At 40.5% G+C, this 19,665-nt stretch overlaps 3 protein-coding genes across 3 annotated transcripts; 1 reads left to right on the forward strand and 2 right to left on the reverse strand.

Annotated features, from left to right (window-relative positions):
* Positions 1 to 1,720: 1,720 nt before the first annotated feature.
* On the reverse strand, positions 1,721 to 10,199 carry rnft2 (ring finger protein, transmembrane 2). Its single transcript, XM_053421611.1, has 10 exons — positions 9,478 to 10,199; positions 9,283 to 9,360; positions 8,003 to 8,520; positions 7,815 to 7,891; positions 7,104 to 7,204; positions 6,627 to 6,780; positions 4,284 to 4,433; positions 3,323 to 3,388; positions 3,093 to 3,194; positions 1,721 to 2,578 (listed from the first exon to the last, which is right to left on the reverse strand). Exons 2-10 carry the CDS (start codon positions 9,327 to 9,329, stop codon positions 2,444 to 2,446), a joined length of 1,350 nt encoding a protein of 449 aa, XP_053277586.1. The 5' UTR covers positions 9,330 to 9,360; positions 9,478 to 10,199; the 3' UTR covers positions 1,721 to 2,443.
* On the forward strand, positions 9,584 to 12,947 carry spring1 (SREBF pathway regulator in golgi 1). Its single transcript, XM_053421612.1, has 5 exons — positions 9,584 to 10,106; positions 11,134 to 11,290; positions 11,374 to 11,525; positions 11,720 to 11,833; positions 12,390 to 12,947. Exons 1-5 carry the CDS (start codon positions 10,008 to 10,010, stop codon positions 12,471 to 12,473), a joined length of 606 nt encoding a protein of 201 aa, XP_053277587.1. The 5' UTR covers positions 9,584 to 10,007; the 3' UTR covers positions 12,474 to 12,947.
* Positions 12,948 to 14,973: 2,026 nt separating this feature from the next.
* Positions 14,974 to 19,647, reverse strand: LOC128438361 (uncharacterized). The gene is made up of 3 exons (XM_053420917.1): positions 17,743 to 19,647; positions 16,695 to 16,834; positions 14,974 to 16,019 (listed from the first exon to the last, which is right to left on the reverse strand). The coding sequence occupies exons 1-3, from the start codon at positions 17,813 to 17,815 to the stop codon at positions 15,558 to 15,560; spliced, it is 675 nt and encodes a 224-aa protein (XP_053276892.1). The 5' UTR covers positions 17,816 to 19,647; the 3' UTR covers positions 14,974 to 15,557.
* Between the last annotated feature and the right edge of the window lie 18 nt (positions 19,648 to 19,665).

The raw sequence follows: 19,665 nt of genomic DNA on the forward strand, positions 1-19,665 counted from the left end.
ATAATAATCATAATAATAATAATAAAGTGTTTATCTAACCATTTTGGCTGTATGAGGTTCCTTTCATACTAAAGTGTAAGATATAGGGAAATTGAGAGGAAATTGTCAACACTTTGTGGTTTGGATTTTTTGAAGCGAATGTATTTACATGATTCCTGCTTGTTCTTTGGATAAAAGCATCAGCTAAGTGATATGAAATGTATTGTATAATCTAATAACAGATTTATATAATACTAAAAGTTATAAAATACTGGTTGTTCATACAACAACAGTGTGATGCATAAAGAGAGAACTGCGTGAATGAACCACACATAAATTCAAAAATAATGTGAACAACAGGTAGATTTGAAATTGGGTTATTTAACCTGTTTTGGGAAATGGTGTAATTGTTTCAAATTCACAATTAATCATATCCATCTACTGTTGACCAAAACATTTTTGAAAATATCTAACATGCAGCACTTTGATCTTGACAACAAAAAGAGCTGGCTCAGGTTTGGTTAATTATGCAGATGGGGTGCAGACAAACCAAGTTTTTAATAGATTATTTCACATTTAATGGAATAGTAAATGTTTTCCTCTACCACTCACCTGTTCTGTGCTCACTTTGCTTGTATTACTTTATTTTAAATTCCTTATATGTGCATGCTTATAACCCTAATGTTTTAATTGTGGCCAGGTTTCTGTTGGAAGTATAATTCGCATAATTTTGGTTGAAAGGATGAAAACATTTATTGAAAGAAGCTATTCATCCTGTCATAGACACTATTAGAGGAATAAGAATTGACAAAAAACGTTTCTTAAATGCTTTATGTCTATTAATGTATATTATATATTATATCTCATATAGATGGTGCCTTTAGGACCATGCATGAGGAGCAGGCTCACATAATTTGCACTAAAAGCAAAGGGCTGCAGGAGGATGCCTTCCAGGAAGATGTGCGCAGTGAATGACACGCTGACGGGGGAGGAAGAGGAGGATGAAGCAGAGTCCGTTGATTCAGTGTCCGACACGGAGCATCACGTGTCACGCAGACTTTCTCAGGTCCACTGTGGATGCACCACGAGTCTCACAGAGAGCTGACACACTGAAGCCCTGCAGTCAGCCACAGAGAGCTGCTCGTCCTGCCCCCTGCGCCTCTCTCCCATTCTGTCATCCTGCAGGTTACAAAACAGTGATGTAATCCTCCCCTGGTAGAGTGGAGGGAAAAGCTTACTAATAGGACTGACTCCCACGGCGGGAGTGCATCCATCACAAAAGGGTTTGAACTGATTCAAGTGCATCTTCAGCTAAAATGAGAGCGATCCTGAAAATAAAATGCACTGAAATAGACCCGAGCCTCATCATCAGCACTGTACTCTCTACATAAGCTATACTGTAGGTGCAAATAATGAGAGGATGAATGTTTCTATGGGTGTTTTCTACAGTGTTTACATGATGTTTACACATGTTGTTATTCTGTAGCGTTCTCTGTTGGGGGCCGCGTTAAGTGGCTTTTCTATGATAAAGGACCTGTGCATTGGAAGCTTTACTGTTGATGCTGTCTGTGATTTCCTGGAAATAAGCTTTCTCTGATATAACGTGTAATGTCTTTTATAAAGTGTGTGTTATTTATACTTCTTAAATATTTCATATGGATTTTTAAGTAGTTCAAGATAATAAAAGTCTTTCTGAAATAAGTTCTCTGCTCGTGTTGTAATAATTGGATAAGAAGTGGGCTTGACATGGTGAGATAAAGTGCTTTAATTCAAAAGATGTTCACATTATTCTAAAGGAAATTACACATGTTAAAGAATATCCACAGATGAAATGAAGTTTCACAGATGAACTCTCACTGTAAATGAATAAGTGAAAACTAATCGGAAAGTAAAATCGTTCATTATCTGCACGAAGTACAATGAACTGTTGATTAGGAGAATTAAAACAAATCACACACCATCTTATGTTCACTATTCAAAATCTAAATAACCGTATGGAACAAATGTTGGTTGTTGTTATCTACTTGCAATCTTTTGTGAGACATTTCCCCCTTTTGTTCAAAGAAATATCGCAGACATTTAAATTATATACCAAATAAAAATTATATATTAATAAAGAAAGTTATACAGGCACGATATATACACGACAAAATCAAAAAGAATAACTAAAAATGTCTGACTGCTGTGATTATTTACATTAACAACTCTTATCATGTTTAAAATGTAAAACAAATGTATAACAGAGGCTAAATCAACATGTACAGATAAATGGGACTATTGCCACAACAGCTTTGTTAAAGCACGTGGCTCCTACCAGCAGCTTCATGTGAACTTGCCTCCCAGATCAAAACCACCACCTGATTTTAAGAATTACCAAAACAGAGAAACACGACACACCATCTTCTGCGTTGTGTCACGGCACGGCTGCGTCTTTGCGGGAGCCCGTCCATCACGTGGTCATGGCTCAGTATATCTGGAAGTGAGCCGAGGTGGTGCCGTCCTTCCAGCAGCGCATGGTCTCGATGACGGTGGAGCGGCACAGTGGACACGTTCTCTCCCGGTCGAACCACAGGCACAGGCACTCCTCACAGAACACGTGCTGCACAACAACATAACGTCTCTCTCTCTTAGAATCAGTTGTAAATGCTTTGGCAGAAAATATAGACTGTTACTGACTCAGTAGCTGATACTAGAGCCCGACTCATTTATTGTTTGGATGCTAAAAATTCAAAAAACGTATCAGTATCAGCATTTATATTTGCCGATATAAAAAAATTCTCAATTACAGAATAAACAAAGAATTTCTTTCTAAGTTTTATATATTTGGTTGTATTTTATTTACAGTTATTTATGATTAAGTTGTTGATGTTTAAACTGTGAAATATCAAGCTTCACACATTTCTCTGCCATAAGAGTTTGATAACTACACCTTAGGAATCATTGTATATGAACTTCAGAGGTCAGTGTCAGAGGTTAGAGGAGAAACATTCAACCCGAGACACAACAGTTAGACACTATTTTACAGCCTACTTTCTTTTTCAATTTCTATCTTTCAGTTTTAATCATATTTCTAATTCTTAACCTTGCTCTAGTCAGTGTTATCAACCCTTTACCTGACAGTGAAGGGCGATGGGATCTTTGAAATCAGCCTGACAAATGGCGCAGACATCCCCCGCCTCGCTGCACTGCTGATTGCCGGCCCTCATTCCATAACTCTGGTGGAAAAAAAAGTTAAAAAAAGTTTAAGAATCAAACATTTAATAAAACCTTCTAATGTAAATTGTGCACATCTTTGTCTATGTGTCCTCAAATGTGGAATAAATTAAAAGAGTGTGAATCTGACCTGGGAGCTGCAAAGCACAGCCACGGCTTTACATATGGCTGATACACGTCCACAGATGTCAAAGGACTGCAAAACAAAGAGGACAAAGTTAGATCAAAAGTTAAAGACAAAAAAACTTAATCCAAAAAGGGAACATGAACAACAACTGTACAAAATGTCACATTGATCCATCCAACAGCTGCTGGAACTCCTGAAAACCACAAATATCCACCTCATGGAGGTCTAACAATAATATGGCCTGATCTCGGAAGACACCGAAGGGCAGGACCTTAACAAGCACACAAACACAGACCCCCCCCCCCCCCATTCAGCTGATCATCAACCACTACATCCACTGAATCACTGGTGTATAAAAAAATACCGATCTGCAGTTGTCATCACACGTTTTTAAACGTATGTCAGTGTGTAACTATAAATAATTCACCGCTGCATCATTCAGAGATTCATTCATCCGAGTTCCACTGAAACCGTTTCACTATTTCTGCTTCCCACACAATGATGTGACTGTTTCAAAACGGAGTCATGGACCTAAACGAACTTTCAGGTTCCTCTTTGATGAGCGAGTGGCTTTGCTGTGACCTCACTGTGGGTTCCCGTCTTCTTCAATCTCCCACAGGTCCCTCAGCCGAGGGGAGGGGACCATACTTGTTTTTGTGCGTCACTTTTGACACACCATAACTTCCTGTGTGCAAAATCCAGACCAAAGTTTTTTTTGACAGAGCTCTTCAACCACCTTCACCACAAATTTCAGGATGTGTGCCTAAATGTAATTAATTTGTTTTTTAACTTGTTTTTCAAAATTAATTGGAAAGACTTGCAGTACTGTTTCGTTAGAAGTAATGGTTTGCTCAGTAGCTATCATTGTATAGCTTGTAGCTGTCAGAGAAAGTCTTACTCTGACATCTGTCATGCTTGCCATGTTTCTGGTGAGATAATTGTGCCTGTATCGTTCTGTGATTACCTTGCAGAGGCTGTAGATGATGATGAGCGTGGCTCCCAGGAAGTAGCTGTTAGACGGGTCTTCTCCCATGATGTACTTGTACCACAGCTGGATGGGAACCAGCGCCCTGAACAGCTGGCTCAGGTCCTCGATCAGCAGGTAGAACTTACCCTGGATAAACACACACAATTAGAAACTAGAATAGCTGCTGAGCTCTCTTTAGAAGCGTTAATCAAACTGTGTGGCCATGTGCAGATGGCAGTTATGTGAATGTGCCAACTAAATATTTGGAAAGGCAGTGTTTTTGAAGGAGAAACTACAAAACAGAGAAGAATTGGACCCAAGTTTCAAATAAATGAAAATATATAAACAACGTGTTCTTCCTCTGATCCACTCACTAAGAGTCCGAGAAGCAGAGAGAGCCGGACAGCTTCGGGGTACTCTTCTATCTAGTCAAGAGCAGTGCAGTATTAAAAGCTTAAAACAGCACGCCTCCAGCCCAAACATGGCGGCTGTCCAGAGCTCCACAGTTTCACAGCGGTACAGGCAATTTCCCCACTCTGCAAGGGAAACTGGCAGCGGCTCTTTCCACCTGCTACCCAGCGCCCACATTAAACCCAGCCCTACGGGGGCCTCACCGGCTGCCTTTAGAGGACCTCCCCTCCCATCCATAATCACACAGAAGAAATCAACTTCTCGCTAAGACCCGCTCTGCCGCAAAGTGATTTGGGACGCTGGAAAAAAACACACCAGAGGGCGACCGAAATTAAGGCAAACTTGATTCCCCGTTGGTCTCGTGGCATCCCAGCTTGCATAATGACTTCCTGGATGGCAGCTGACAAAGATGGATGACTGTGGGTAAAGAGCCACGAGCAGCCAGGTTGGTAGGCGAGGAAGACCTCCGCTCGTGGCTAATTCATCTTCCTTATTGTCCCCTCGGCCTCGTATCCCACAGTGCCCATCACGCCCACGCAAAAACAGTCAAATCTGAAGCCTGGACTCGAGCCAGGGAGTCTGAGTAAGCTGCACTTCAGGCCGTGCTTGAGTGGTTTCCTACTTATTTGGTTTCATTACTTTGTCTGATTGCTTAATCTCCTCCGCCACAGCACAATAACACAACTTTACATTTTCATCTTTACTTTGGGGACGTAATTGAGTTTTTAAAATGTTGGCTCGAATTTTTTTATCCTGATCAACACAGAAATCACTTGTTAATCTATCTTTTCCTTTTCTGTTCAGGCGTATACAAAAAATTTTATAAGCAGTCTTTGTTTGAGGCCAATAGAACAGACAAAGTCCAAAATAACCACAAATTAAAAGAAAGATCTTCCAGCCATGAACGTTTAAATTCAACAATGAATATTCTTACACACGTCATTAATAAGATTAAAACACAAGCAGTAAATAGGAGCCTAAGAAGTCATGCAACTTCTGTGTGTGTGGCTGTGTTGTGTAGACTCGTGCTGACTGCAGAAGTAGGATCATTAGTGTATCGCTGGTTGGATGCACTAATAAAGAAGACAGGTTTATTATGACTGATTGTGACTCGTGGAGTTCAGAACAGACTCTATGAAATGAAATCTGAGACTTCTTAAAACTCAACATGTATCTATGGAAGCTATCAAATCCTCTACGTGTGTATAGCATATCTGTGTGTGTGTGTGTGTGTGTGTGTCTGTGGAGGGTACAGGTAATGGTCGAGCTCTGGGGAGGGATGACCTCACCGCTGCAACCCTCTTGAGGGCGAATGAGCTCAGTTGCTGGCTGCCGTGGTTCTGACAGGCCTGCAGGTCTGTTTATCAGTGGAAAATTTAATCCTAATACTTTGTAACCCGTCACTCGCCAAACACACAAACACACACACCAGGGCTGTACCTGTATGGAAGTCTAAATGTATCTGTGTGTGTGTGTGTGTGTGTGTGTGTGTGTGTGTGTGTGTGTGTGTGTGTGTGTGTGTGTGTGTGTGTGTGTGTGTGTGTGTGTGTGTGTGTCCAGCCACAATCTGTTGCCTCGGGCCAGAACAATGCACACAGACATGCACAAGCTCACCTAAGGAGGACCATTTAAAACCTTATGAATACAAAACAGCTTCACGCTGTGACCCTTCAGCACTTCCTTCACTCTGTGGAGCATTTCCTCATGGCTGAGCAAATTTCCTATTTCGTAAATTATGAACAAAGTTTCACAACTTTGACTGTGAACTTTACTGCGACCGAGTAAATGTTTAGCCTGACAAACATCATCTATGGCAGTCTATCAAGATTGCATTTTAAAGGGGCAATCCACAGATCTTTATCTTAGTTTATAAGAACAGATTTTCTGTGGACGTGCTCAGGGTCAGAGGGATGAATGAGGATTTCTTACCCTGGATTTGAACGCCAGGAGGATCTTGGGCAAAAAGAGGACGAAGCATTTCAGGCCGATGGTGAAATACTTCAGGACAAAGTCAGTGATGCCCACAGCCCAAATCAGGTCGAAGAAGTCAAAGCTGCTGAGGTTGGGCTTGGAGAATATAAGGCTGGAAGAGAAAATATAACCACATCTAGATGATCTGTTATTGGAGAATCTGGGGTTTTCACTCATGGTGGTTGAACGATGAACAACAGCAAAACAAATGTTAATAAAAATGAAGTTAAAAACTAAAAACGATGAAATTAACACAAAATACTCACAGGACAAGACCAAACAAGAAGAGAAAGACTCCCTAAAGGAAATGGAATTAAAAACAAAATGACTTGCACAACAGAGAATGAATGGAAAAACCGAATTAAGTTAAATCAATTGAAATCATACGATGGCAGGGAAAGAAAAACAAAGCGACTATAAAAAAACACACTGTACCTGTTTTGCAGCTCCTCGTGGCTGAACGTGTAGTAGATATAGAATATATTGCCTGAGAGGAACATTAAGATCCAAAGAGCAACAATAACAGAACGTTCCTCCTGGTAAAACAAAACAGACACATTGTGTAATGGATTACAAGACTGCCTGGTGCATTACACTAGAGAGCAGCACAGCTAATGAAAATAGAAACTGATGAAATAAGGGGAGGACAAATCAAACCTTAACATATTTATGACATATACTGGGGATCATTTCATGCAGAATATCCTCTAATATTATGTTGTGGTCATGTTAACACAAAACCATCAGACTATGGGATGAAAGACTTCCATGTCGAGAGGGATACGTGTTTATTGTTGCTATAAACAAAGTTTTAACACAACCTTTCAGATGCATTCTTTTTTCAGCCAATTACCAGGTTCGCCTCAAAGATATATAAGGTGGATGTTTGATCGTAAAATAAGAATTTTGTGATTTCTCCCTCTTTGTTTGTAAATTACAACTGTTGCAGTATATGTCATAGATCCCGCCTCCTCCATGTTAGCAAAGGGGACACGGTCAATGTACTCGTCAAATTAGACTTTGGCAGTGTAGGTAGTTCTCATCGCTACACCATGCACTCGTGGTCAGGGTCAGTATCAGCACAAGTCTTGTCAAAGTTGAAAAAATATCAGTTATAGCAGTTCAAATATTGTATTTCTTTTTTACCCGTAATGACACTTGGTGCCTGAATGTGGAGTTGGCATAAGCGAATGTACTGGCCATCCCCACGCACACAGCGATACCTGCAGAGGAGAGAAGCAACATCGTCACTAAACCAGACCTAGGGTGTTGTAAGTGGTGCACAACTACACACTGGTAGTAGCACTTGTTCTCTGCTCTACAGGCTGGTTTACCGAGCTTATGCTGAAAGCAGACTTTAGCCAGCAGAATCAGGATGAAGGGGAAACCCCTCTGCAGCCAGGTGACCACTGACTTCAGCTCGGACAGGGCTGGGCCCGGCGTGGACGGGTCCTCCTGGCCCTCCTCCCTGGAGCCATGCCTCTCCGAGCCGCCCGACGTGGCGGCCTGCTGGAGCAGAGAGGACGTCCTGTGCTGCAGCGCCTGGTGGTGGAAGTGGTGATGGTGGTGGTGATGGTGGTGCTGCGGCGGGCGAGAGAGAAAGGATCCACCCTCGGAGCGGTGGGGGCCCCCTTCTTCTCTGGATGATGCGGTCATCTGGATAAAAACTTCAGGGGGAGAGCCCAGGACTAAGCCGGCTGCCTGGAACTGGGCGGAGGAGACAGAACCGGAGGGGACACCCACAAGGCCGGAGAAGATTTGCTGGGGGGAGACGGCTGAGTCGGGCTTCAGGCAGTCGAAGACACCTCCCTCATCAAGGCTGCTCTCGGATCCTAGAGTTTGGCTTCGGCTCCTGAATGAAGAGAATAAAGATGGATGCCAAAAAAAAATCTATATTCTGGATGATTTTCTCCCATTCAGCCTCAGTGGTGTTTGATAGAGTTGAGGTCTGGTTCTTTGGCTCCAAACTGGGAAAACATTTATTTTGGAAGGGAACTGAATTACACAACCTTTATCCTTTATCCTTTATCTTTTTTATTGCAGCCTTGTAGTATTCCCATTTTCATTGAATGTAGTATTTCTATAGTTATTTCTTACATCACTTTTCCCTTGTGATGCTCCGTCGATTGTGAATTACCTCAATGGATGATCAATACAGGTCTTATTGTATACTATCTTGTCTTATCTTATCTTGACTTATCATATCTTATCCTACCTTATCCTATCGTATCTTATTTCCATCCTATACTATCCTAACTTATCTTATCATAACTTATCCAATCCAACTTATCTTATTCTATCCTATCCTATAGTATCCTAACCTAACTTATCCTCCTATCGTATATTATATTGTCTTATCTTATCCTATCCATCCTAACTTATCTTATCCTCCTATCCTATATTCTCTTATATTATCCTCTCCTATATTATCATATCCTATATTATATTATATTATCCTATCCTCTAGTTTCTTATCTAATCCCTGGTGAAGCCTATGAGAAAATCCTCAGACTGTGTATGTAGGAGGCCAGAAGCTTCACATATGACACTAACACTCTGGTAGACCCAGTGGAGGAGAACCAGCCGCTGCCCTGTGAGGAGCCAGCTGACCCACCTTTCAGAGGGCATGCCATCCGTGTTGCTGCTGTGTCTCCTCTGCATGGCCCAGTGCTCATCCCCGCAAGGTGCAGCCCTGCAGACACACAACACGGGCACACCTGTTATTCACGCACGTGTGTGTGTGAGTGTGTGTGTGTGTGTGCGTGTGTTTCTTGTGGTAATCTGTAAAGACGTGTTTTAATTGTTTTACCTGAATCGGTTACGTGAGAAGCTCCTTCTCTCTCCTCATCCTTAAAAACAAGCTGCCTTGTCTGCGCCGGACACTTCCTGTATGACGTCACCGCGGTGCGCGTAGCCGACCAATCAGCGGCCCCGATCCCGCCGAACCACTTCCGTGTTGGGAGTGTGTTTTGCTGGCTTTCCTCTGCCTGCACGTCACAGTCTCTGGAAACCGGACTTTTAGTTTTATCTTTAAACGACACGAAAAAACGCCACTGGTCTTCGTTACACTTTATTTGTCTTGTTTTGAAAATAACAGAGTTTAGCTTCACTTGAGGAAAGGAAGCTAATGCTAACGGCAGCTAGCTAGCAGTTCCAACAAAGCAGGCTTTTGTGATGTTAGCTTAGCCGCTGAGACGTGTTTACCACAGCCGAGTGACCCAGCCTGCACCATGGGTTAGCTAGCACGTGTGCGTGGATGCTGTCCGGATACAACGCCTCTGGTCGGCTGTCAGATTGAAGCTAACTAGCCCCCTGGAGGCTCCGCAACCAAGCCATGCTATGATGATGGTGCTGCGGCGGCTACTGAGGAAGCGCTGGGTGCTGGGGGTCGTCTTCGGACTGTCTCTCATCTACTTCCTCACCAGCACACTCAAACAGGTAGAGAAGCGCCCCCCCCCCCCCAATGCACCGACCGGTGATGGAGGTGGAGGAGATGCTCGGTACATGGGATGTATAGCCAGAGAGAGTGCAAGGGATCCTGGAGCTGCACAACAAAAAGAATGTCACAGTGAATGTGCAATAACAAGAGGATGTGTCTATTTATATCTGGCGCACGTGTTAGGGAGATTAAAAGTGTGTCAGAGAGAAGAGGGCCTTGAATCAGATCTTCATCACCACATAAAGACATTTTTCTCACTCCTGAGTAACTGGAATTGAATGTGTCTCTAGTTCAGGCGATTCTTTGACCTTGATTGGTTATATCTCCTTCATATAGGACACAGGGAAATTGTTCTATAGCTCTCTTCTTGCTCTAACCAGTATGATATCCCCAATTTAAACTATAGTGGCATCCAGTAGAGTGCACCAGTCCCCCTTATGGCAAACCATTAAAACTCATGAGATCAATGTTTATTTGGATCTACACAATTTCCCACCCCTGTAAATATAATTCTCTGAAAACACGTCTGATTTAGTTCAATGTTAAAGAAGGTGATACAAATTTCCGATCTCCTCCCTGACCCTCAATGAAACTTGATTAAAGGATAAATTGAGTTTTCCTGCCAACAAAATACAAACACAGACAAAAGCATAACCTCCTTGGCGAAAGTATAAACAAGTTAAATTGCAGAAATATACTAAGATTAGTCATATTTTGGTATTTAATGACCTCTAGAAGTTTTAGTCTCTGGTACTTTAGTTGTTGCAGAGATATCATTACTATCATTATCTGAAGTGGCATCACATCACCAACTGCAAGGTCTGGCACATGCAAATGTACTAATTTATTATTTTGTTGATGGACTCTGGATAAATGTTGAGGTGGTAATTAACCTTTTAGAAGCATTGTCCATTTTTATATTCTGCTCCTTCAGAACCTTGTGTCTTTGCTCCACATTGTTTTATGTCTGCACTTTAAATTGTGTTTTCATGACCTCTCACGACCTCCCTGTGTGAATTTGTGCAGGAGGAACGAACCATACGGGACCGCACTCTCCTAGAGGTCAGAGACTCAGACCATCGCATCCCCTGGAAGGTCCGATTCAACCTGGGTAACAGCAGCCGACAGATTACTCAGTGCAGGAACTCCATCCAGGGCAAGACGCTGCTCACAGACGAACTTGGTGAGTAATCCAGCTCTCTACCATCAAATGTTTTGTTCCCTTCGATCAACGCACATGCTGATTTGTGTGTTAATGTTTTGCAGGTTACGTCTGCGAGAGAAAAGACTTGCTGGTTAACGGCTGCTGCAACGGCAACGCACCCAGCTCCAGGCAGTACATCTGTAAAAGCTGCCTGGCCAACGGCTGCTGTAGCATCTACGAGTATTGCGTGTCGTGTTGTCTGCAGCCTGATAAGGTATCTGATCTGTCGCATTCAGGATGTTCAGGGGCTTGGTTTGTTAATGCAATCAGACACAGATACATTTTGCACGACTTCCAAGTTAAAACGATGATCTGTAAATTCAAGAAGTTGAATCTTGTTATGAAAAAAGACTACAAAAATTGAGCAAACTGATATTTTACACATGCTCCATCTCTTATCTCCTACAGCAACCTCTGCTCGAGCACTTCCTGAATCGAGCAGCCGACGGTTTCCAGAATCTCTTCACTGCTGTGGAGGATCATTTTGAGCTCTGCCTGGCCAAGTGTAGAACGTCTTCACAAGTATGTGATGACAAGTCCTCCATTCTGTTCAGCGATGAAGATATTTGTCCCACAGATAATCAACCATATGTCTCACTTATCTGTTAATGAACAGAGTCACTATTTTGCTCATATATTTTTCATTAATGTACTTTCACAAGCTGCCATAGTAATTTAGAAGAGTATTCAAAAGTATGACTCCTGCAGTCGAGTATTATAATTTCAGTTTATGATTAAATTCTCTGGGGATTAAAATATTTGTTCACATTTATTCTTCTGAGGCTTTGATTGTTCTTCCCAGTGTTCAATATTAACTGCTTATACAATTCTGAATATTCACTTTTTCTAAATCCTTAGTTATTTTCGATGAGAGCCTTATTCCAAAATCAGTGTTTTATTGTTTCTGGAGTTGATTCAATGTTTTATTTTATTTATTCCCGCTTTGCTTTTCAAAAATGAACCACCTATAAATATTCAAACATATGCTGTTTTATAATTTTAGAAAGTTCCATCTGCATTGTAACAAACACAAACTTAAACGTGTGAAATAGTTTTAACCTTTGTTTCTCTCGTGCAGAGTGTTCAACATGAGAACACCTACAGAAACCCTCAAGCAAAGTACTGCTACGGAGAGAGTCCTCCAGAGCTTCTCCCCGTATGAGCATCTCCTCCAGAGTGAAGGACTTACAGGAGCAGCACTGGGCCCATGAAGCCTCCTGGTGGGACGCCTCAGGCTGTTTGGAGCAGAGACTCTCTACACATGAACTTCTGCTGTCTTGGATAATTTTGCATCATAGTCGCAAAGGAAGGAAAAACATCCGAGACCAGCTTCGACAAATAATGGACAAATTCTATATGTGATTTGATTATTTACACTTCATAAGTGCATAGAATGCTTCATACGTTCATCCGTGATGATCATCAGGTTGTAATAGCAGGCAGCTCATCCATCAGGACTAGCTTCAAACCAGTTCACGTCATCCAATAGTCTTCATTTTTTAAACTGGGAACATTTAACAGCTGTTTGAATGTTTCGTGGAATATTTTCAAACAGCAGAGAATGTGTCGTTAGGTCTGTGTATAGTGCATGCATATGGAACGGCTATTTAATAAAAGTGACTGTGAAATAAAATCACTTCAGTTAATAGTTGTGCTTTTTATGACGTAAATTCATAATTTCTTAAAATGTTGCCATAATGTAAACGTCAGTTTGACACTGGGGTCGTTTGTAGTTTACCACATGGACTATATAAATATGGATGATGCATATCTACTTCCTCTTACTATCCAGAAATGAAGCCAAAAATATCTGGGGAGTCTGCACAGTGGCTAGCGGGACGGTCTAGGTCCTGCCTATACATGTGCTGGACCAATCGCACATTAGTATCGGCTGTCAATCATAATGTTTTACCGTTTTTAAAGCATCACATAACTAATTGAAATCAAACTTAGGGGTAAAGTGAAAACTTGGATCAAATATCAAATTTGACGTGTACTTTGACCTTTTAGTTGGTCCTTGTCCCATCTACTAACTTGGGGGAAGCATATATACTGCAGCCAGTTCTATGGTTTAGCGAAGGCCACAAGAAAAACATGCATTTTAAGGTTTGTTCAAGAAGCTTACGGTTAAAATTTTGTTGAAGAAAGCACGCAATAACCAATCATTTTCGGTTTTTGTTTCTACGCCTAAATGAGCAAACTTTAGTTATATGTATATCAAAGGTGAGGAAATTCAGATGCAATAGTAAAAGTTCAAATAGATAACTCATAATCGTCTGTAAGAAATTTAAGGATCATACAAAATTATGTTTTCCAAAGTGTTTAACATTTCAGGAACTTTTTAGTTTGAGCGATAAAGATTCATTTGAGGCTCGTACAGAACAAAACCTGGGAACTTCTAACAGAACATTAATCCATCACTTCATTTATGGACCAGACTCACATTAATCTCTGCTACGGAGCTGCTGTCCTCCTGCATTGTTCTGACGAGCCTCTGACAGACTTATCGGCCTTTTCTCTGCACTGTCCATCTGTCCTCAGATTTCACTGTGCAACACGACGACTGGAGTCCGAACCTGCAGCTCTGTGAAGCTGATTCTTATCAGCTCCTCCCTCCACCTCAGGCACTGTGGCCCGCTCACAGGGGAGCGATGGCCAGAGCTGAACAATTAATCATCGGCGAAGGCTGAGAAAACAAACTGTCGCAATTAGGAAATGTATCAGAGCCCCATCTCATTTGGCAAGTTGATTAATTACCGTCACACGGGAGCCGCGTCAATCCGGACAAAGTTGTAATTGAACAAATCTGTTTCTGAGGTATTCAGGGAAATCCACTTACCCGGCAAAAATTAGATGAAAAGATTGATATCATTATTTTCAGCCGCAGCTAGCAGCCGATTTGATGAGCTATTGGAAATAACGAAACTACAAACATCAACCTCTCTCAAACTGTCCTTTTAAACAGCAATCAGTAAATAACTGCCATTTGATGAGCTGCATCAACCACATTAAAGAGTAACCCTTTGCATTGGCACTGAATTCAAGGTTAAAAATCAATCAACACACGTGTCAACACTTTAAATTTAAGAAAAACTAGAATGGGACTGAATTAGTGCCCGGGAAATTATTGGAAAAGTCACATTGTTTAAGAAATTCCTGGATTTGCCCTTTTTTCCGGATCCAAATAAAAATATAATGGGTTATTTTGGTCCATGTCATATCCATCCATCAAATTTCATTGAAATCTGTTGTGTGGTTTTTGCGTCATCTTGCTGACAACTGATGAAAACATAACATCTTTGTTGGAGGTAATAATGTGGATCAGATCGGCTGCATTATCTGCTTTGGGCTGCCTGCAAAGAATTACAAGTTATATATTTAAAACTATATATCTCCCAAATGCACACACACTGTATTTATGTCCAAGTCATGAAAATCATTAACTGTAACATCATCTGCAGCACAAACTGATTTTTGTTGTTAGTTACAGGGTAAATCTATATTTATGATACTCTGCCCGAGTAACTTTATGTTTATTTGTCTTTATTTGTTTATTTGACCTTTGACATGTGGAACCAGTGCTCAGGCCACTTCCTGGCCGACTTCAACATCTGAGGATGTGCTCCGAGATGCAGGAGAATAATTAGATGAGTAGGCAGAGGACTTGTGCAGACAAAGGTTTTTATTCACTAACAAAAAATATAAATGACACAGTCAAATTCATTTTTCCAGACTTCAGGCTTTATACATCTTGATCTGTAAACTCAAAAAGGTGAAACGTAATATGAGCTCAACAAAAACAAGACGTCAAACCACATAATATTATATTTTTTGGTAGATACTGCGATTACAACTTATGTTTTTGTTTTGTTTCCTTTCTGATAAATTATTAAATAAACAACAGAGATCCATGAACACTTGAATTAAAAAAATAGATATAAATGTCAAATTAAAACGGCAAAAAATCTGCCTTCAAATAATAACAATAATCATCAGAATAATAATCAGAATAATGACATCAGCCCTTTTTTAGAAAATAATGACATATTCAAGATATAAATATAAAGATTTAATCTAAATATAAATGCATATTTTAAACAAATAAATATTTGACTTGGTTTCGGGGCTTTAACACCAACATGTGACAAATGAAGGAGGAAATCTTCGGACTATTTGTTCCAGTTGTGAATTCACAGTGTCAGTGGACGTAACTTTACTATCGCAGGTGTTGAGAAAGTGGGTTTCTTCAGAGTAAACTATTAAATGTGTGGAGTAGCCGTTTTAGCCTCTGCTGGCCACACATGTTCTTCATCTCCTCCAGTAGCTGCAGCACATGTTCTTCCCAGTCCCTCAGTCTGACAAGGACAAGCCATCCATACTCTTTTTTAGCATAAGTGTGACCAGCGGTCAACCTCGGCAGGGCCGGCTTCGATGGCAGAGGCACGTCAGGAAAGAAGCCCGCTAGAAGGTGCTTTACTTTAATTGAATGGTATAAGAGTCGGTCCTTGACCCGCGACAGGGGCCCGAAAACAGGTTCTTTGTTTAGAAATATTTCTGAGTGATGGTGCACAACTTTTAAAACGTGCAAACGGAAGAGCTCGTTCTTGACGTAGACGTCCTGCAGCTTCTCAGACACGTTGACCCCGGACACGGTGGAGTCAGGAACATCCTCTGTGCTGGAGTTAGACCTGGGTCCATGAAAGGTTATCTGTAAGAAAGAAAGAAAAGATCTCATATGAGTTCATGGAGTTTCAGTGGTGATTGTAAAATGCAAATAAGAGTAAAAATCTTATGGGAAATTCAGGTGTAAAGGAAATCATTTTAATTATTTATACAATAATTCAAATTTAAAGGTAAAAAAATCATTTCTATTTTTCTACTTAGTCTATTTTACAGATTCTCTTTCAAATGAAAACACGTTTTTGTATCAAGCATGCTGCAGCCGGAAAATATATTTATTTTGTTGAAGTCTATTTAAAACTAAAAGATTAATTCATTTATACAAAACATCTCAAGAACGTTCATCCTTTTGTTCTGCTGCACTAAAAACAAAAAGCACCAGTGGCTCCTCTGCTGTGTCTGGGTTGAAGAAGCTGCTCGATAAACGTTTGCTGTAGTATTTTAAACTGACTTCCTGAGAAGAAAGATATGAGCTGAAGCTTCGTTATTACTAAAGCAGATTAGGACTTTTTTTTTTTAATAATCAATCAAAGGAAGCGGTGGAGGACGGAGCTCAAAGAAGAAAAATATCTGTACGATCATTTTGTCGGATATCAAATCAACAACTGTGCAAGATCCAAAATGAAATACCTGGTGCAAAATGTCCCCACAACTCACAAAATACATACAGGAGATATATAACCTGTAGATATATGAGACTTACATAGTGCTTCAGTAGGTCTTTGGCTTCATGATGCAGCAGCTTTGAGAGAGAGATGGTGCTGAGTAAGTCGCTGCAGCTCTTGTGAGCTGGAGCAGAAACCACCGGCCTCCACTGCAGCTCCAGGATCAAGTAGACGAGAACTGACCGAAGATAAAGAGGAGACATGTCACTCGAGTGTAGCACCCAATATGAGCTAAAAAAAACCACTAATTTTAATACTAATTGATTCTATCTGAAAAATACTGCGACTTACAGTACTATGTGATTGATCTCTTTTTGATGATGCTCCAAATGAGGAAGGAAGAACCCTGATTATTAATCTCAAATTCTGGACTAGTCGAGCTTAAAATCATATTTTGAATCCAAATTTAAAGAGATTGAGAAACTTCCAAAGGGGTTGGAGGATAGAAAAGCAAAACACACAGATCTTACAGAAAATGTGATTATTTAAGTTTTCAGATTTTCATCTTTGCCTTTTCACGCTAAATTAGTGGATATTGCTTTTTAATTAGTTTAGTGCAGGTAGTAGACATATTCAGACTCAAGGTGTCAGTCAGCATTTACCTTTAGAATTAACAAATCAAATTAAAGATGCAAGTGGTTGTAGAAATATAACTAAAGAACAAAACAAACCAGGGAAAGAAATAAAAGGAAATAGAGATACAGATAGATAGATAGATAAAGATACTGTTTCCTCTGCAAACGATTGAAAGAAAAGAAAAGCTGTCATCAGATCAGTGTTACAACCATGTTCTGTCAGTTGTCAATTAAAAGTAAAATAGGAAACCTAAACAATACGTAGTAAATGCAGATCAAAATGGAAATCCTTCAACATCAATATTTTCTCTATACTCTATCCAAATTTATAGATCTGCAGATTCACGAAAAAATACACACGTGTGGATAAAAGATAGCAAGCAACATAATTCAAGTAGAAAATAAAAAGCTTATCCTGACAGGACATTTAAACTAAATTATTTAATATTAAATTGTATCATTAAATACATTAAAGAACAACATGCTTATTGCAAATCATAAAGATATTTACCACAGTGTCTCAGAAGTTCCCAGAGTTTAAAATCCATAGCGACAACTGGAGCATGCAAAGTGACACACAACATATCTTCACCTGTAAACTGGACTTTATATACTTGAGCTGTACGGTCATCTACACCCACCCATTCCAAAAAGTTTCCATTAAGTATGCAGCATCACTCATGTTATGACAGCGTGCTACATGTCAGAGGTGACATCACCGTCTCATGTGCTCCTCGGATACCCGGACTCAGAATCATCAAACAAATAAATAATTCCCCCCCGCGCCCAAAATATCTATATTTTTAGACAATACAACGCTACACTCTAGTCTGTTTGGTATCTTTGAATCAGACATGATTAACTCACTGTTTGGGATTTTTGCAACGTTTCGATTTTTTCTTTAATTAAGTGAATTTGTTCGAAAAAAAACACTCACGAATATGATTATACCAATTTCCAGGTACAGTGAGAGTCAGACTTTAGACGTCAGAGCACGAATCCTCCCCCGAAAGTTCCAGCGTGGTTATCGTCAGCCAGTTTCCACGGACACCCACAATGTGTTGGAGTATACAAATCTTCCTCATGCGATAAAGTTTATTATTGACGCTGCTGATTATTATTTTTTCATAACCGCAGGATGAAAAGTTTTTTTTCTTACCTCTTACACAGAAGCTCGGTCCACCGGTGTGCCACAAGTTTCTGTTCTGGGTCCCATTTTCTTTCCCTTGTAAAAGCTTCCTCTTCAGATCAAATCAACAGTTTAAAAGGTGCATCTCATTTATATGCAGATGATATTAAAAATATGTTTAATTTAATCATCAGTATATCAACTGGTGTGTGACCTGTGACCTTTGACCGGGGAGGCCGATCACTAATTTGAACCAAGTTGTTTCTCTAAGGCTTTAAGGCTCATTATACCACAATCTGTCATCTTCAAATTAATGTATATACTTGACTCATGCATGATTAAAGTCAATCTTGAAATAATCACTATTTGTTGGAACATGCATTTGTGCTATAACCTTCAATTTATTCCTTCAAAATGTTAAAAACCAAACAATTTCATGCCAAGAGGCCAACAAAGGTATTTCGAATATTCTTTATTGAACGAAGCAGCACAAAAATTACAAATGTTTACAGAATACTTTTCCTTCAAAATGTACAAAATGTAGTTGTACCAAAGAAAACGTCTAAGTGATATTAGCTACACTAAAAGTTTATTGTGCAAATAACAAAAGAAATAAGACATAGTGTTATTGACCTTGGACACTGCTATGGTTAAGAAATGCTGACCTCCTGAAAAACTAAATACTGACCAGCTCTCCTGTTACACTGCATTCTGAGTCGTTTTAATATCTACCTGCACATTCTTCTCAGACCAACACCATCAAATAATAAAAAGATCAGTTTTCCTCTGCATGAAAACAACTGCCTCGTGTTTTACGCTGTTTTTGCAATATTGCACCTATAATGAAGGCGTTTGATTAAAAAAGAAAAAGGGTTGCTGAGACACATTGCGTTTTGATTATACAAATTACTGGAAGACTACAATTGTGTGTTTATAGCACTGGTCAAACGTGTGTGAGTATATTCTGCAGCAATGTAACCACACGGTCCATGAGATCTCTGCATTAGAGAGTGAGTCTTCCATTCGAGCCACTTTATCTGACTTTGTGCTTGTGAGTTTGAATGTGCAGGTGTGTGTCTGTGTCTGAGTGTGTGTGTGTTGTGGAGTGATAGTGCATGTGTGAGCGTGTGGGCCTCCCGTCGACTCAGTGCATCCAGCCGCGGAAAGGTGAAGACGGGAGGCCGCACAGACAGACCCCACGTGCACGCCACGAAGAAGCCGTGCTTCTGGTGTTCGTGGGAGTTAATACTGCTGGAGACGCAGCGCTAGTCTAGGCACAGAGTTAGCCCCCCCCCCCCCCCACCC

This window comes from Pleuronectes platessa, chromosome 4 (genome assembly GCF_947347685.1).
Source record: "Pleuronectes platessa chromosome 4, fPlePla1.1, whole genome shotgun sequence".
Taxonomy (NCBI): Eukaryota; Metazoa; Chordata; class Actinopteri; order Pleuronectiformes; family Pleuronectidae; genus Pleuronectes; species Pleuronectes platessa.

Excerpts from the sequence above, each read along its gene's own strand:
- rnft2 (XM_053421611.1), bottom strand. The coding sequence starts at position 9,329 with ATGCAGAGGAGACACAGCAGCAACACGGATGGCATGCCCTCTGAAAG. Across the intron at positions 8,521-9,282 it reads GATGGCATGCCCTCTGAAAG|GAGCCGAAGCCAAACTCTAG; the intron begins GTGGGTCAGCTG and ends CTCTTCATTCAG. Across the intron at positions 7,892-8,002 it reads CTGCTTTCAGCATAAGCTCG|GTATCGCTGTGTGCGTGGGG; the intron begins GTAAACCAGCCT and ends TCTCCTCTGCAG.
- spring1 (XM_053421612.1), top strand. The coding sequence starts at position 10,008 with ATGATGATGGTGCTGCGGCGGCTACTGAGGAAGCGCTGGGTGCTGGGG. Across the intron at positions 11,291-11,373 it reads GCTGCTCACAGACGAACTTG|GTTACGTCTGCGAGAGAAAA; the intron begins GTGAGTAATCCA and ends AATGTTTTGCAG. Across the intron at positions 11,834-12,389 it reads AGTGTAGAACGTCTTCACAA|AGTGTTCAACATGAGAACAC; the intron begins GTATGTGATGAC and ends TCTCTCGTGCAG.
- LOC128438361 (XM_053420917.1), bottom strand. The coding sequence starts at position 17,815 with ATGTTGTGTGTCACTTTGCATGCTCCAGTTGTCGCTATGGATTTTAAA. Across the intron at positions 16,835-17,742 it reads GGAACTTCTGAGACACTGTG|TTCTCGTCTACTTGATCCTG; the intron begins GTAAATATCTTT and ends ATCTTCGGTCAG. Across the intron at positions 16,020-16,694 it reads AAGACCTACTGAAGCACTAT|ATAACCTTTCATGGACCCAG; the intron begins GTAAGTCTCATA and ends TCTTTCTTACAG.